The sequence below is a fragment of the Anser anser genome (genome assembly GCF_964211835.1).
Source record: "Anser anser genome assembly, chromosome: 1".
In the NCBI taxonomy this organism is placed as follows: Eukaryota; Metazoa; Chordata; class Aves; order Anseriformes; family Anatidae; genus Anser; species Anser anser.
The window spans coordinates 128,869,005-128,886,878 of NC_139720.1; the positions used below are offsets into that span (position 1 = coordinate 128,869,005).

The 17,874-nt window shown below is 43.5% G+C and overlaps 1 protein-coding gene across 7 annotated transcripts in view; it reads left to right on the plus strand.

The window, feature by feature from the left end:
- Positions 1 to 1,993: 1,993 nt before the first annotated feature.
- The window catches only part of SCML2 (Scm polycomb group protein like 2), an 83,373-nt gene continuing 67,492 nt past the window's right edge, over positions 1,994 to 17,874 (plus strand). For 2 of the 7 annotated variants that reach the window (XM_083843980.1, XM_083843984.1), the window contains exons 1-2: positions 1,994 to 2,086; positions 14,118 to 14,222. In XM_083843980.1, the coding sequence (XP_083700106.1) occupies positions 14,201 to 14,222 (22 nt within the window). In that variant the 5' untranslated portion in view covers positions 1,994 to 2,086; positions 14,118 to 14,200. Of the gene's footprint in view, positions 2,087 to 2,124; positions 2,536 to 2,596; positions 3,084 to 14,111; positions 14,223 to 17,874 lie in introns of those variants that run through there. The other 5 variants (XM_083843981.1, XM_083843983.1, XM_083843979.1 and 2 more) reach the window with 4 other exon arrangements.

A 17,874-nucleotide genomic window follows, 5' to 3' on the forward strand; every position in this document is an offset into this window, starting at 1 on the left:
CAGAGCAACCCAACAAAGCTTCTCTTTTCTGCATGCTTCACTCCTGCCTGAGCTTCTGGAATTGCCCATGACAGCCAGGCTGGTCATGCACTATGCTTTTATCTTTTCTGTGTGGACTGATGGTTCTCTTACTTACACTCTTAATGTTGTTTCTATGAGGAATTGCCAGCTCTCTTAAACAACTTTTTTATCTGCATCAACCTTCCAGAACATCCTGTTGAACTGTTGTAGGTGTTCATTTGGATCTACCTCCATGAAACATTTCTATTTTGATGTCATTGCTTATTTCTAAAATCATGGAATCTCCCTGCAAAAACCTGTGAAGCCACATGTACATGTATATATGTATATGTACATATATATAAAATACGCATGCATGCATATATATATATATACACATATTCTATCTCTCTTTGTAAAGAACACTGAGGACTTAATTTTTTTCTGTGTTTGTGACCCAAATAATTCAGTTTAATACCTATAAAGGGAAATGCAAGATGATGGGTGAGTCATCAGGAAACAAGCTCATCATACTGCTGGAAAATGGAAGCAGGCAAGATTCCTTTTCTAATCCTGTATAGAAATTCTTTGTTTTGCATCAGCTGTAGCTAGTAGGTGAGGGACACTTGTGAAGGTGTTATGGACACAATTTGGCTCCTAGATGACAAGGGAGCTTTAAAAGTTTTATTTTCTTCTGCTCTGTCATCTTGCAGACATTTATTCTTACGTCTGTTGTTTATTCCCAAGTTCCCAACATCAGGGGTCTAAAAAGCAATATTAATGCTGGTTAGACTTCGTGATTTCCTCAGCTTCTGGGGCACACGATGAGCAGGCAGAGGACTGCACCAGCTCATGGTGGACAGCCATGGCAGCAAGAACTCTGGAAACCATTGGTGTGGTCACCACTGAATCCTTCTGATGCTGTATCAAGTACAAGCTTGGGTTTAAAGGGTATCCTAAAAACATACTTTCGTTTCTTACATTTCTCCCAAGGACTTTTTCCAGGGCACGTGGTGCATTTCTGTATCCAACTCTAGAATGAAGGTGATTTTTTGTTTTTCTGCAGAAGTTTAGTAAGAGAGAAGGGGGAAAAAAACATTTCAAATTAAGCAACATCAATCCACGTTGGCTATAAGCATGCCACACTTGGCTACAAAGATTTTTCTGTAACCATATTTTAGTATTCCTTTGTCTTTCTTTTGCATATTTTTAGACATTTGTGGTAGCATAATTTTTCTCATTTCTGTCACATTGTCTAAATGCTAAACATTAAAATTTAATGCAAGGACTCGTTTTCCTCGTTTCTGAACCATTTGCTGCTTCCGAGAGTGGTTAAAATGAGTTAGCAGTAGCAACGTGCGATGTGTGCGTGATACTTGTGTTGGATGGTTGAATTTGACTTTTATACAGGAGGGTTTGAGGGTTCTTTGGTATAGATTTGGATTTATTTATTATTATTATTAGGAAACCTCATGGCATCTCTCTCTCAGACCCTAGTTTGGTTTTGGATTTAAGATGTGGCTTTCGCGTGATCCGAGCAGCGAAGATGACACTCGGGCACGGAAAGCAAGCCCCAAACTTGCGTCGCCCTTAGGAGACGTTTGTCATACCCCTGCCCGCACACCTCCAGGGGTCTGCACCGAAACACCCGCAGCTCAAACGGGAACGACCCCCCCAAAAAATAACCCGGGCAAGCGAGCACCCTGCAGCCCGCTGCTTCAGGACGGGGTCCCCGGCAGCCCCCCGGGGTGCCGCCGGTGGGTGTCAGGCGCAAGGCACCCGGCGCGGGCGGGCAGCGCCGATGGCGAGGCGCCTGCCGGCTGCCAGCCGCACCCCGGACGGCCCCCGGGAGGCGACCTCCCCGCTCCGAGGCCTCCCGGCCGAGGGACCGGAGCCCCGGCCCCCGGCTGCGGGCGGAAAGGGGGCGGCGGCGGCCGGCCCTCGCCCCCGGTGCCGCTGGCGGGCATGCGCGGTGCCCCCGCAACATGGCGGCGGCGTGAGGCGGCCGGCGGCGGCGGGAGCCGCTTGAGGGAGGCGGCGGCGCCGCTGCCCGCCCCCCCCCCCCTCCCCCGGCCCCGCGGCCCCGGTGAGTGGCGGCGGCCGGGCCCCGGGAGGCGGCCCCGAGCCCTCCGCGGAGCGGAGCGTGTGGGGCTCGGGCGCGGTGGCGGCGGGGGGCGGCCTCGTGGTGCTGCTGGTGCTGGTGCTCCCCGCCGCCGCCAGCTGCGAGGGCAGCGCGCTGCCCGGCGAGGTGCCGCGCTCGGGGACCCTCGGGGGGTCGGCGGGGCGCCCGGGGGGGCTTTGCATGCCCCCGAGGAGCTCGTTGTCGCGGTGTGAGCCCCAGGGCTTGCCCCGAGGCTGGTTGCTGGCTGTTCCGTTAGCCTGCAGAAGATAGGGAGAAGTCACCGGGCGGCGGGACGGAGAGGTGCTGGCAGCGGGCGGGTTCTCCTGCTGCACGCCTCGCCTGTGGCTGGCAGCTCCTCCGCGTCTGGGCTCTGAACCTGAAGTCGCCTCTGGCTCGCAGGTCCTCCAGGTCTGGTGAGCTGACCTCAAAAAGTGCCTCGTCCATCTGGTGGTAATTTTTTGGGGCGTTCTTCACCTGGCTTGCGAACAGCACCTCGGTGCAAGTTTGTGTCATTTTTTTAGGAGTTGGGCTCGATGATCCTTGTGGGTCCCTTCCAACTCGGGATATTCCGTGATTTATGATTCAAGGAACAGCAGCCTTAAAATCTCTGGGTTTTTAAAGCTCTCCTGCTGCGCCTCGCACCTTGGAGGTGGCACAGAAGAGCTGTCTGTGGGACAGTCGCCCGGTGTCGGAGACCACCGCAGCGCTTGTGCGGGTGGGTAGAGCAGCAGGAGGAAGGCATTTACCGTGTTAGCTGTGTTTTAAGCTGTCGTATTAACACCAGGTAATAAATAGGAGAGCGAACGCGCTGGGGCTGTCCCGTCAAGTGCTGCTCGGAGCACGGCACCGCACAGGAGACTCGAGGGGGCTCTGGCAGCGCGTCGGCAGGAGCTGCACCTACAGCCAGGCCGCCTGGTCGGGGTAGGGGGAGCCGGTTTTCTCCCTTAGGGTATAATAAAATGTAAGTACTATTTATGGGTGATGCGACTTGAACTGATGTAAAGAAAAACCAAGTTAAAGACACTTCAGTACTTTATTTATGGGAGGTTTCACAGTAATGCAAGCAGGAAGAGTGTACGGTGAAACTGAAATTTAGACGTAGAAGAACTAGAAGGGCTGTTAACTTTTAACAAGGTCCAGTTTTGAGTATTAAAGGAATGTTTTCTGATTTTGTTTGAGACTCTTTTGACAGAGTTGTTGTTCTAGTTTTCTAATTGCTGCAAATAACACAGCAGCATGCTTGTAGTATCTTTCAGGTTAGTTGGTAGTAAGTATTTCATAATCTGTTCATAATTCTGTTCAGATTCTGGAGATAGAAATGCTCGCTTCTGGTTTCATGTTATTAACTACTTGCACAGCAATTAAAAGCTGTGTAGATACACAAACGTGACCGGCTCCGATTAGGTCATTCTTAAAATTGGGTCATACAGTAGGTGTTGATCTTGGTGTAGAGGTGTTTAGGGAAGGAGCGGTGACAGTCCTCTAAAATGTTTCCTCGGACTTTGTACATTGCTACTTTGAATGTGCAGACGCCTTTTTTTCTTTCTCCTTTCTCTTTTTTGGCGGCGGTGGCTGCTGGTGCTGTCCTTGCTGCGTGCAGTGCAGCGCTCTGATAAGGTCGAGGCGTTGTTTTCTGTGGTAGCTGCCTGAGTTCAAAAGAGGTGTTGGGGAGGGCTTGTGTTAGACAACCGAATATAATTTTGTTTTCATTAGTGTGAAATTGATGGTACAGAGAATGCATTTGTTCCGATGTCTGCCTAAAAGTTGAGTGTGTAAAACTACGACTCTGCTGGACTTGAGGGGACGTGGAAAAGGGTGAAGCAAATGTGCAAAGGGCAGAAGTCGCCACCTACGTTGGGCGTCCTTTTCTCGCCATTGTGTCTCATTGTTTTCTTAGTACTGAAATGGGACTGCGAGCTGTGAATGAGCCGTGCTTGCTCCCTTTATCTGTTGCGGTCCATACGTGATGGAGTGGGTGTGTGGGGAGGAATGGAGTCCTCGGTAATTATTGCTTGATATTAAGGAGTGTCGCCAACAGGAAATGCCATTTGCCGTTAACTGTCCAAGACACAGCTGCTGACCTTCTTATTCGTCTGGCTACCTCTGCCTCAAGCAGGAATGGGTAAAATACGCAGTTTTTCTTGTATATTTTCAGGTAATCTTTGAAAATAATGCAGTGTGCTGTAATGTTTTCTGAGTATAAATATAGAGCAAATTACAGGTAGGGACTGGGACAGTGCTTCAAAGGGTCCGCACAAGGGAGGCTGTTAACCAACTTCTTGACCTCTGCATCTGCTGGGGCTTTAAAGTTCTGTTTACTCCCATTTGACAGAAGTAGCCTTAGGCACCCAATCTTAGTGCTGATTGCTTCTTCCAGAGATTAAAATCTTAAATGTCGAGGACTATGCTGGTAGTGTTCTCTAAAATGTAAGACATGCAACGTCAGTGGCTCAGGACTCCGATTCCTCTAGGACATTGGAAACCCTGTATGAAGCTGTTGGGGCTTAATAGAGTTGTTTTTAAATGTGGAGCAACAGAAATGTTAAAGGTAAAATTGCACTTACCTAAAATTTGCATTTAAAGGTAAAATTGTAAAAGTGCTTGAATGTTACAGGTGTTTGTGTTGCATGTCATAGCCCTGGTATTTTTGCAAATACTTATAGTTTGGCTCAATGTAAGTTGAAATCCTAGAATACTTGTTCTAATGTGATTTGGTGAATGCTTTCTTTTTTGCTGTGTTGTGTTTTTGGTATAGGGCAGTGTTTTACTGATACAATTTGTAAGATTTCTTTCAAGTTCCAAGTCTTTTCTAATTTGGTGATGTCTTGATGTAATGGTAGGCAGCTTTAACATTAGTTATATGCAGTCAAGTTTATTTTTATATTTTTTTATTAGTTATATGTGGTCAAGTTACCGTGATGGCTGATAATGGTGAGATACAGGCAGCGTGTATGTGCAAACAGCTTCACCTGCACTATGTGGAAAAGCGATCCATTTGCTGCGGATGAAGACCCTAAAAAGTTTTGGTTAAGTCCCCGGAGGAGCCATAGCTTCTTTTAAGGATATGTTCCTGTGCCAGTCCCGTCTTTTGTGCAAGCGTGCTGCGTGCTGCGGCTGGCCAGCCTGACCTGCCTGGGTGGCAGTGGCCGTGGAGCAGCAGCGTCGTGCCAGGCCGGCTTGGTGAGCCACCTTGCGCTGCCTGAAGCTGGTGTCCCATGTCTGCAATCTTCTTTAAGCGTATCTCTAGTCCTGCAGGATGGGCAAATGGGGCTGTGCACCCGCTGCTGCTGGCGGTGGGGGGCACGCTCCCCTGTTACTTTCAGCACATTTACAAGCAGAGTTAACCAGGGCATGAGTGACGGTTGGATGAGTATCCTCAGATGTACTTGTGTCTCTTCCAAGCCTTTCTGCTTGGTCAGTGAGGAGATAGATCTGGAGGAAAGTCAGGAGCTGCAACACAGCTGTTCAGAAATCAGCAGCTATCTTTACAAGGTTCCTTATCTCTGCTTGATGGGCTTGCTCTGATGCTTTCTCTTGTACACAACGGATACGGAGCAGCCAGGTCATTTGCAGCAGAGGGGATATGCTGTCTCCTACCTCCTCGCCGGATTGCTGCCACAGGAACTTGCAGCTTTAGTTTCTGTGTCCTTGGAACAGGACAAAAAAAAAATCCAGTATTATCTTAAATATGAATGGTGTGAAGAAATATATAGTTCTTTGCTGGTGCTGGTGAGTTCTGTCTGTCTCGTTTCAGCACTGTAGGTTGAGAACTGGTTCATAGTTCTTGGCTTTAACAAAGGTGACCGCTACATGTGTAGTATTTGATTGTTTTGGATCCAGACTGGTGCACCACTAAATGTGTGCTGTGTTTTTCCACGCGCACTCTTCCTGCTTTTCTGAATTACTGGCAGAGCCATTAAGATGGAAGTATTTCTGAAATCCTCAAACCTCTAACAGAATTTTTGTGCTCTTCCACTTGTTTTAGTAGGCAATAGCCTCTCTGCCCCACAGGGAAGATGCTTTCTAGGTATCTTATGTCCAAACTAATCTTAAAGTGCTTTTTCTTTGTGGTTTCTTAGAATAACATTGTGTGCAGCTCAAGTATGAGCAGTGTTTTTGGAGTGTTATTTTTTCCCTGTAGGTGATGTATTATCTGTGCGGCTCCCCATTTAGCATGTCGTCATCTAAAACCAAGCAAGGCATTACATTAAAGGTAGGTGTCCTCCTTTGAATCATTTGGTTCTAGGCCTTCGGCTTCACAAATCAGGTCAAATTCCACTTAAGACAGCAAGGAAATCTAGGCCTTTCATGAAAGGGTTGAACTTCTTTGATGGAGATCTCAGTTTGTTGTCTTCTCAAGGCAATACGATAGCCCTTTTAGCGCAGGGCAAAGCCGAGGCTGAGCCTTTCATCATCTCTAGCGTACATTAGCTCAGGGAGCATCTGAAGTTTATAAAACGTGCAAGAGAGTAGCACCGTTTTAATGAGGTGCATACATAAAGCGAAGCACGCGCCGTTATTTATGTACTGTATGGAATCTGCCGGAGATTAAGGCAGGGGAGGTCAGTGCCGCCAGCGCAACTCCTGGGGCGCTCCTAAAAGCCCATTTGGAAAGAGCAGTTCGTAAAAGCGAGTCTTGTACGTGGAGGAATGTGAAAGGGTATCAGAGCTGCTAAATTTGGCGGAACTTGTCGCTGCCATCTATCGGGGCTCAGACTAAAAGGTCTGGGGCATGCACGATGGCACTTCTAATGCTAAATCCTGTACGCGTGCCCTGCGCTGGAGTGCACCAAAGAGGCAGACAGTGGTTCTCTGGAAAGGCCTGAAGATACGTGCTGGTTCTAATCATGAAATGAGCAGTGTTATTAGTGGGAAAACTGTGTGTCTTGTGTGTATTTTTATTTTCTTCTGCCTGAGTTCTTGCCTGAATGCCCTCAGGTGCCCAGCAGGGTAAGCTGAGGGTGGGGAAGGGGCCATGGATCGCAGCGTGTGAAGCAGAAAGGGGCTGCTCTGTCCCTGCCCCTGTCCTGGGGCTGGCATCCAACAGGGACACAGCTCCTCAGGCGTGCTGGGGAAGACGTGGCCCCACCACATCATGCCCCGTTTCACCCTGTTTGTTTCAGAAGTGGAAAGTTGTCCTAGGAAGTTTGGAAAGAAAGACACGGGCTTGCTTTGGATGTTTCCGATGCTCTGGGCTTCTGCCTTCTCTTTTCAAAGAGTGCAGCAAATGCTACAGCTGAGTATTTGCAGCTGTCCTGTCGTGTGAATACTTAGGAGCAGGCTGTTCTCTGTGGACCCATCAGCACGGCGTGTGGCACGGGAATGCCTGGCGGCACTGAACAGGACTCATGAATGTTCGTCTGAATAGATGGGCATGTGTTTTTGGTGGCGTCTGCCTGCAGGATGATTTATTTGGTGGGATGGGTTACAGAAGGATTTTTTTTTTTTCTTAGAGGAATAAGAAGCTGGGGAAGCAGCAGAGCCCTCAGTACCAGCAGCACAGGTACACCTGCCTGGTGGGGCCTTTAGTTTGTTTGGGTCCTCAGGCAAGGGGAGGGTGCCTTAAGCACTGGAAGAAGATGGCAGCAGGAGTATGTTGCTGCTGGCTTTGAGTATGAGCAAGGAGAGGCAAACGTCGTGCTTTGAAACAAGCCGACTCCGTGTGGGGTGCTCGCAGACTGATCTATACAGAAATACCACAAGGCTGCTCTCTGTGCCTCCACTGGAAAAGAAATTGTGTACTTTCACAGATTTCTGCAGCAGAAAAAAGATGATCGCGTGAAATCGTGATGGATTTCCCAGCTCCGTGATATGTGCGTGGGGCTCTTGGATCCTCTCTGAGCTGAGCTTGAGCGGTCCCTTCAGTGCGCGGTGGCAATGTAGACGGGAGGAAGCCTGAGTTATCTACGAGGTTGTAAAACCCTTTTCCGCCAGCCTTCCTCTGCTTGTCTTTCTCCCCGTTTCCCCAGAGTACACACACTCTGTCTTACTGCTGCTTTTAAAACCGCTGGTATTGCTTGCTGTCTGTCAGAGATGAGTGCAGAAAAGCCCTTTTGGGACCTCTGGCATCCCATTCCGTCCTAGACTCCGGGCATCTCTTACTGTGTTTGCAGCAGCAATTTCTTTTCTCCCTTACCTGCTGTATTTGCACTGTGCTAAAAGTACGCTTGGTGCCTCCCAGAACAAATAGAGAGCTCTCTGCTGTGTCAGGGGAGGCTGAGCTGAAGGCACAGGAGGTGCATCTGGGTGTACAGGGAATTTCATGCAGGTATTTAGCTGTTAGCCAGTCTTCATCATGCAAGATGTGTGTGTGTGTATATATATATATTTTTATTATTATTTTTTTTGTGCATAATTTAATTAGTTTGCTTCGTGAAAGAAATTTGAGTTAGGCATTTGAACAAAGCCAGGTTGAATGATGATGATGAATGCTTGCAGGAACACTATTCCAGGTTTGAAGAGGGGAAGCAGAAAAACAGCACAGAGGTTCTGGTGAGTTGAATTCACCAAAATGTTTAAACAATTTGTAGAGCTCTTATGCTACTGCAAATATGCACTAGTAAACTACTAAAACTGACAGTTTTACTTAAGATAGAAATGTAAGTGCTGCAAACTGTATTTTTGATTTATTTGAATATAATGTTAAAATACCCTTTCATGTGGGAAGGCTGGCGTTTTAAGAATATTTAAAGCTGTTAATGGCCAGTCAGCCTCTTTGCTGAACTGCTGACTTCACACATACCATTTCCTTTTTCAGGTTTTTACAACCCCACATCTTCCAACTTTTAAAGCAGGATGGGGGGGGATGTGTAGAGGGGAGAAGCTATTTTTATTTTCCACTGGTAGCTATAGAGCAGCTCCAAACTTTAATTTTTAAAATTACTGTCCAAATAGTAAATGTTGAGTGTGTGACATGAGACGTTTCTGTTTTCAGTTGATAGTAGCTATGTTATTTAATTTAATTCTGAGACCTAATTTTTCAGCTGTTCTCATTTATAAGTATTTATTTTTTTGCTTCAGGAATTTTGGGGACAAATCTGTGGTCTAAACCTTGTTAATGTTCGTTTTTAAAACACACAATGCCTTGCTCTGTACTGAATAATATACACTTAGTGCAGATTGAGAGCTTATGATTTTGTAGTCTTGAAATGCATGATTCACTGTAATTACAGTTGCTCATATCCTAAAGCAGATCGTAAACTTACCTGGAAGGAGGGCAGAACATTTACAAATGGTGTTTTACTGCTGACAGCTTAAAAGTTTGTTTATGCTAATCACTTCATAAATAGTGAGCAGTGCACTGTTGGGGACTTTCTGAAGAATTTTGCTAGTGCAGAAAGTTTCTTCTTGATGTTAAGGCAAACGCTGTTACAAAATGGTATTTGGAAAGCCGTAATTACCTACTCTTGTCTTTTAACAGCTTAAGAAATACTCAGCCTTAGTTTTTATAATAATACATATGGCTAGCTAACATTTGCTCTTCTGAAAGCCCATAAATTCTCCAAGAGCCTAGCCCTCCTAGCTCTGCTTTTATCTACTAGAGAGGTGTTCTGGTCTCTCAGGTTGTTAGAAGTTCTGCCATATGAAAATATGGAAGTTTCATTTCCTTTCCTGGAATGATTCTCACTTCTATTTATTTATTTATGTATTTATTTATGTACAGGGAATTTGAACTCAAAGGGATTTTAACTCAGATCAAGTTTCTTGTCAGAACACTAGCTGGTTATGTATGCATAAATGAAGGAAAACCTCATCTTCAGTGGTTTTTTTTTTTTTTTAACTCATAAATGTGTAATGCCAATTAATACTGATTTTATGACTATGAAGCTTGTGTCACATCTTATGGTGTATTTGTGCAGGGGTAGGTTTTTTGTTGTTTTTTCTCCTCCTAGCCTGTGAGATCTTACTTTTCTATAATGGTGCCACAGTGTGCTCTAGAAGATTAGTTTAGGGATGGTTCCTGTTGCAGAAATACAGAGATATATGCTGTTATGTCCTGAAGTATATGTGAGGCTATGCACCGGGTGACTTACCTGGAAGGAAATTTTCAAGGGGACTTGGAAGTATCGGATGTTACAGGAGTACTCTTCTTAGCCTTATTCTGTGTATTTGCCCTTTTTCAGCACCTTAAGGGCTTGTGCAAAGATTGTGAAGTAGTATTTTTGTGTAAGAGATGACAGGCGAATAGACGAGCAGGTTAAAAAACAGCATTCCCCTCTCAGGAGCAGTCACTGCTGCGGACCGTGCCCTCCTGTCAGAGGAGTCGGTGCCTCAGGTACGGGCTGCCCTGTGTGAGGGCAGGGCTGTGGGGTGGGCAGGGGGCCGTGAAGGGATGCAGGGGGCTGTCAAGAGACACAGGGGACTGTGAAAGGACACAGGGAGTGAGGATGGTGGCAGAGGCCAGGGTGGTGGTGCCAGCCCCACAGCTGGGCCTTCTGAGGGCAGCGGCACCGGCGTGCTGGTGGCGAAGCACCCTGTTCGCGTGGAGCCTGGAAGACGACCGCCTGCACTTCTGTGCCCTCTGTCCCTTCGGTGGGCCACCAGGGGTCGGGACAGACAGCTCTGAAATCGCCAGCTCCGTCTTCCCTCAGAGTCTGAGGTATGGAGTCATTGACAGGGAAACTGTAATGCTTTTGGTGGTCCTAAGCCCGTGATCTGCTGGGTGCTCAGGCTTCTTTTGAGCGTTACACTTATCACCATAATCCTGTGCCGTGCGTTTTTATGACCAGGCATGCTGTCAGGATGAACTTGCACCATGAAGCCCTAAATATGCATGCTTTTTTTTCCAGGACATTCAGCTTGCTTGAATGGCGGGCTTACAGTGCGAAGTATAATGGAGATGTGGTTGAGAGAAAGGAGCAAATGACTTTGACGTTTTCTGTAAAATACCACCTTCTTTGAATTGCAGCAACACGTGTCCTTTGAGTAATTCTTTCAAAATTAGAAGAGCAATGTTAGACAGGAAACATGCTTTCCATCCTGTTTGCTGACACCTGGTACTATGTAGTAGCGACGCACCAAGGGTGAAGGTTTAGGCTTGTCTAATAATATATGTCCTTCTGACAAAAGACTTAGCACAGTGGGAGGTGGCTAGCAGGAGTGATTTGGGCATTAACAATAAAAACTTCAGTAAGGAATTAAAGGCAGATGAATGCTGTCTGTCTGTCTATTTATTTATTTATTTTTAATTTAAAGTAGCTGATGCAAGGGAAGCTAATCAGAGAAGGAATGAAACTCAGTTTATAGGATGAATTGAGAGGTAAATGATGTAAATAATACAGTTGATGAGTGTGGAGATCCTCCCTGTTGCTTTAAATAGAGTATATTCCAATGATGAATTTAATGTTATCACAGAATGGTTTGGGTTGGGAGGGACCTTACAGACCATACCGTTCCTTAGGTTCCTAAATTTTTCTGCTTTTTTAATGTACAGCAAATAGTTTTTCATTGGTTTCTGGTATAGATTCTGTACTTCCATTCCTAAATTGGTGGGTTTTGGCCATTTTCTGTATATGACTGTCAGTCACTATGGTTAGCTTGGTTTTTGAAGCTTTGGTTTTCATTCTCTTGCTTTGTGCATGCTCACTCCATTACGCTTCAGACTTGCCAGTACATTTCTATGTTTGTTTGCATATTCCTGGCCTTGTTTTATTTATTTATTTTTGCCTGTGTTTCTTAAAGCTTCTAGATTAATTTCTTAACCTTCACTTTCTGTATTGCTCGCTCTGCTGTCTCACCCTGTTGCACATGCAAGAATGCCTCGAGCTCCATCCGCTCTGTGAGATTTTGCCGAAAAGCACCTGGAGGTTTCTCCCCCGGCCTAGCTGGCTGTTTCTGCTGGGGATGGCGAGGCCATGGTGAGAGGTGCCTCAGGTAGCAGGCGACGTGACCGGCCTCGCTCGCCCCTCACGCAAGGTGGTGGTGGTGGAAAGCTGTTCCTGGGCCTGCCCTGTCTTCTGGAGGTAACCGGTTTTCATTTTGCTGTCATCCAGCATCATGTAGCGGTTGTTAGAGGCCCAGAAACACTGTTTTTGAATGTCTTCTGGGACAAACGTTGCTATCTACCAGCTAATTTAATAGAGACTCTACGCTGAGTACTGTAAGTGTGACTGGGTTTTAAGTAGCACCTCTTCGAAACAGCAGTATATTGTATTCCTGCTCTGCGGTTTGCTCTGTTTCAGAGAGCGCTCTGAGAGCTTTCCCTTGTCTTATATTTTTAACAGGCCGGTGGGCACGCTGTAAAACCGCCTATCTGGTGGAGCAGAGGCTAATGAAACGCTGGAATCCTTTTTATGTCCTGACAGACGCTCCGGTTGTGCTAAACTTGATGACTATCACTGCAGGGTTGGAATCTTTATTACTGCACCAAGTGCAATCTGGTGCTTGGAACAAAAAGATAAAAACCATGCACTGTTTTAAAGTAATCTGTAAAACAGTTACTTTGACTCTGCATCACCTTTCACAATTTATTACTTGCAGCGGAAAAGCTTTGAATTTTGGGGGAGTCTAGTATCACGTAGAAAGTATCACGTATTTCAAATTTATTTGATGGCTTAAAAGGGTTTCCCTTCTTAATCCTGATGATCACTTATGCTGTGAATGCTATTGTGTAGCAAAGCCTGCTTATTTTATGTCACTATCCAGTTTTATTTATAACTGCTTTCAAGTCTAAGTTGCTTAGGTTTTTTGTAATAACTATCCAGCATGTCCACGTGCTGCAGACATGCACAAAACGCATTCTTCAGTCATTGGCCTTTTTAAAACCATATTTAGTTTGTTTTAGCCATGGAACTAGCACTGTATAAAGTTTTCGTCATGCAGTCCACCACCATTGTGTACAATTTCCTCTAAATTTCACTGAAATGTCACAATTTCAGGAAAATACTTGCCTCTATGACACACCTCTTGTTACATGCAATATCTATGTGTAAATTTTTAGCATGTGAGTGTAAGGTTCAAGAAACTCCAAATAGCTACCTTGCTTTTCAACTACCATTCCTTTTTTATAGCATTGGAAAGATACAGGTTCCAAAAATGTTACTTTTGGCAAAGTTTGTCTTTGAAAAAGTGTCCATACATTTAAATTAAAAAAAAAAAACCTTGAACTGTTAATGATTTTAACTTTAATATCATGGGATTTCCTTGAAAGGAAATGATCAAAGAAGATAATTCAGAAATTTGAATGTATTTTTATGCATTATTACTTGAATAGTGAATGGGAAAGGATAATAAACTCGCCTGTTTTGTTGCTTTAGGGGTAAAAAGCCTCAAGTGAGTTTCACTTGTTTTGAGTGCAGTCGAAATTCCAAAGAATTGATGCTGGAGTAGAAAAATCACAGTAGCACACGCACAAAAATTGTTTTTGCTGTGTTACAACGGTTTAACTAAGTTGTTTCTAAAACCTGCGAGAGCGTGGGTCACTTCTAGTTATCTGCAGTTAGCATTCCCGTGGTGGGTTCTCCCTCCTCTGCCGTAAGCGGTAACGGGCAGTGGTAGCAGTGAGCAGTTGTGCCTTTGTGTAGATTTCTTACATCAGTGTTTTGTTCCCCTTGCCAGTGTGGTTCTGAAAGAGCATTTTATCCAGAGATGTTTAAAGTTATGTGGTGGAAGATAAACTCTGTGTGTGTAAGCCAGGAGGAACGTGTGATCCATGAGTTTTTCCTTCACTTTTCAGTAGTGTTTGTTGGGGAAAACAGGAAAAAACATGTTTTATATCTTTCTTTGAATTAGAAATTCACTGAAAATGCAAATCGTTATACCACAAACTGTCTAAATCAACGAAATAAAAGTTTGGGTTCTTCTGTAGCCGTGCTACTTTGACATATCCATTGTTTACATGCTGCTCTTCTACAAATAGCTTGTTAAAAGCTTGCAACTTTTTACCAGCAAGATAAGTGTACAACAATACACACAAAAAAAAAATCCTCCTTTTCCAAAACAAGAAAGCCCAAACCCCAACAACCCCCCCCTAACTTGTTGTATTATTACTCCACAGGAAACTGTTGTGCTGAAAGGAAGAATTAACTGGTCTTTCAACTTCAGCCTTTTTATTGTGAGAGAGATCACAGAAGTGTTACCATGGGGAGAACAGCAGCTAAAGGTGAGGCCTGATAGCTTTTATCCAAGAGGAAAGAAAATAGGGAACCTGTTAAACTATCTCTTCTATGGTGGTGGTGTATTACTTAACAATTAGGATACTGTGAAATTCAGGAAGAGAAGTTATGATATATACTGAACACAGGTAAGTACAAAGTTTACATTGTTTTAGAGTAAGTGTGCTAAATTCAGCTTAGCCTGGAGTTCTGTACAAGTTCAGCCAAAGCAATTTTGTCCTGTGACAGCCTCGAAGTCATTATACTACTCTAACATTGAACAATGTGTCTAGATGTGGTATTAAATGAAATGTAGTGCTTTGTTTTGTAACTGCACATAATTTATCAGGAGGATAACTGAGTAGTGCAAGGAATAAAAGTTTACTGCAATAAATAGCAGCTGTTTTCTACGAGCTCTTGAAGATAAAAATGTACACTTTTTAAAGAAATTTGTCCACAAATGCACAGTGTAGTACAAAGGTGTGATACCTACTGTGTCATGTCTGCAGAAGATAATTGCGAATTAAGTGCTAAAGAGTGAGACTGAAGAAATAAGCGTGTTTGGGTTGGTGAAACAAGGAGAATGTAAAGCGAGAAAGACCCACTCTTTCAAACCAGGTTTCTGCTGCTTTTTAAACCTTTCAGATGAGTAGGCTTCCCTCCTAAAAGATTACTAATACTTTTGTGTTTTTCTTGAGCTTTCCACCTTCAGCCCAAGCTGCTTTATGTGCTTGTGTGCTCCCTTGGTAAATAATTGTCTTTATAATAGATTTTCTGGAATGGCAGCAGTCATCTATTTAATTGTTGAACCAAGAGTTTATGGAGGAAGTCTACCCCCTTCTCTTGTAGTTTTTCTGCATGGCTGTTGTCTAGATATACTGAAAGAAGCACTCTGTTCTGGGCAGATAAGAATCCCACTGGGAAGCAGAGAAAGAAAGGGAAGGAGACGTAGATTCACTCTGTCTTGATATACTCAGCTGCATGCACTGAAGTTTGGTGAAGGGTAGCTAAAATGTGCTCACAGCTCTGTGCGCTAGGGAGCAAAGGCAGCCCCTTCCTGACCTATGGTAAGTCTTGGGCTCGTCTTAGCAAACTTCATATGAGGGTAAGTAACTGCATGGCATGGGAAGAGCAAATGTTTCTGTCACCCAGAAGTGTTTCATGTTTGTCTGGAAGAGACAAAGGATTTCTTTGAGAAAAGTGGTCTCCTGCCAAGTTTTGAACACAAACTGGAGTTGAAGACTTTAAGATGGCTAAGAAGTAGCTGCACAGATCTCGAAGGCATGACTGTGAACTTTTTTTTCCCACACTGGACAGCAAGCAAATAGGAAGTCTTAAAAGATGACAAATACATGACTCCTCATGTAACACACCTCTCTAAAAACTAATACTGTCAAAAGAGATGGTGCTTGCCAGTATACAGGCAAAGAAATCATCCTGTTTCCTGAAAGATTAAGTCATCCCAGAAAGAAGTGTTGGGGATTTGTTAAGTATCTCAGAGAAAAAGCTGCAGTTCAACATGGGAGTTTATAAGAGGAAATATAAATTGGTAACTAGGATCACCTTTACCAGGCCTTATTATATTCTAAAGGCGCCTTTTTTTAAATTTTTTTTTACATTCATGAGACAGTAAAGATAGCTTTGTCTCGTTTCTTCCTTGTCTCTAATTTCTTGCATGATAGATGTGGTTACTCTTGCCTGTCGTCTCTTAAGTAATCTTATCAGCAGAAGAATTCTGTGGTTACAGATAGGGTGAAGTAATGTAAACACATGGAGTTTTGAATCAGTAAGGAGAAAACAGTATGTTAAATAATCTATTCTAATCTTCTTTTGTGTCTACTGCTTTAGCTTATGGAGTGTGCTGTTGAAAAGCTGCTATTTGGTGAATAGAATATGCTGCTATTTTAATTTTAATATATGCTGTATTCTAATCTAGCTACCTAGAAGAAAACATTCTTTTACAGGATTTTGAAAGTAGATATTTAGCCTGTATGCATTATAGGCTACCTATATACGTATTTACACAGTGAATGTAAAAGCTCTTAAATATATACTTAGGTATGTTACTGTATTTTTAACACTTCCTTTGGAAATAGGATCCAATTCTTTCTTTGCCTTTTTTTTTTTAGAGAACTGAATAGCATGTAGTTAGATCCACAGTAATATCATTTTATTTTTTGTGGTTTGACAAAATGATCTAAAACATACTGTGTTTTGCATTGGGAAGTAAATTCAAGCTTGTGTCTTTATAAATGAACTTTATGAACAGAGAAAGATAGATAATGAATTCAACTGACTTGTTTTTGTCATGATGAACTTCAAGCCTCTAGAATTAGTAAATCTCTTCTATCTCTAACATACAAAAAAAGTTCCCATTTTCAAGTCCACTTTTCAGCTTTGAGGAAAATTAATCATTGAGTTGCTAGCTGAGGGAGGTGAAGGGAAAATACTGTTTGTACCTGCAGAGCTATTCATGACCTCATTTTTGAGATTAGGCGTCAAAGTTTGACCAAACTCAGTGTCATTTGCTGAGGGAGTCATATTTCTCAGTCCAATTATTTGACATAATACTCTTCCATTTCTTAATTTTGTTTTCGGTGATCTTTTGGAATCAAATTTACCAGAGTATAGGCTATCAAAATATCATATGTAAACTGGCACACTTAAAGGCACTTAGATTTATAAATTCAGATTTTAATAAATCTTATTTTCCTTAATGTTTCTTCTAAAAATAAACCATAAATTCTTATCCGCCCTGACTAATGACATTGGAAGAGGCGCGCTGCACCGAAGTGTCATAGCCTTTGTGAAGTGCAAACTGAGGGAAACCTTTCTGAGTGGTGGGAGGTGGTAGTAGATTCAGGGTATCTCAAGGGAAAACAGGACAGTAATTCTTACAGTTAATGGCTTTTCATCTGTTCAGACAAAACACTCCAGCTTTGTAGTGGTCTTCCCAACATTGAAATATGGCATGCGTAAAAGCTGGGGGGGGGCTTTAAAAGCAATCTTAGTTTATTCAGACTTATTTCTTGGATGCTTCTGCATGTGGTGGGTGTGTTTTGCTTGAGCATTTTAAAGAATAGCTTTCTGCCCATCAAAAATAAATGGTAGTGTTTGAGTTTATTATCAATTCAGATGCCTCCAGCTCAAATGAAAGAGGTATCTTAAGGAATTTCTATTTCTTTTCATTAACATCTTCATCTCTTCTAGTTTTCATAATTTTCTAATTGATGATTATAAGTAAAATGTGCCACTGAGCGTATTCCATTTCAGCATTTTTATTTGCTATAGTATTTGTGGAATAGGCATTAAACCTGATACAGGAAACAAATAATTTGGGTGGGAGATGTCAGCAAAAATTCATCTGGTGTGCAGGCCATGGGTTTTCACATTTTTTCACCTGTTCTTGATTTCTCTTATCATGAAAGGCTGTCATCTCGTTTGAAATCTGGCACTGTTGGGTCAATGTTCTTTCATGGCTGTCCTTTCAAGCTTTGGGTATTCGCAGGAAGCAGTTATTAGTTCTGTTCTTCAATAAGCCTCTTATGTGGGACTCCGTTGGATTTCCTCTTCAGAAATAAGTGGATAGGGAAGTCTTCTGTTCTGCAAGCTATCATGTGACAGTTCCATGACTGTTTCATTTTATTTTTATTTTTTTGA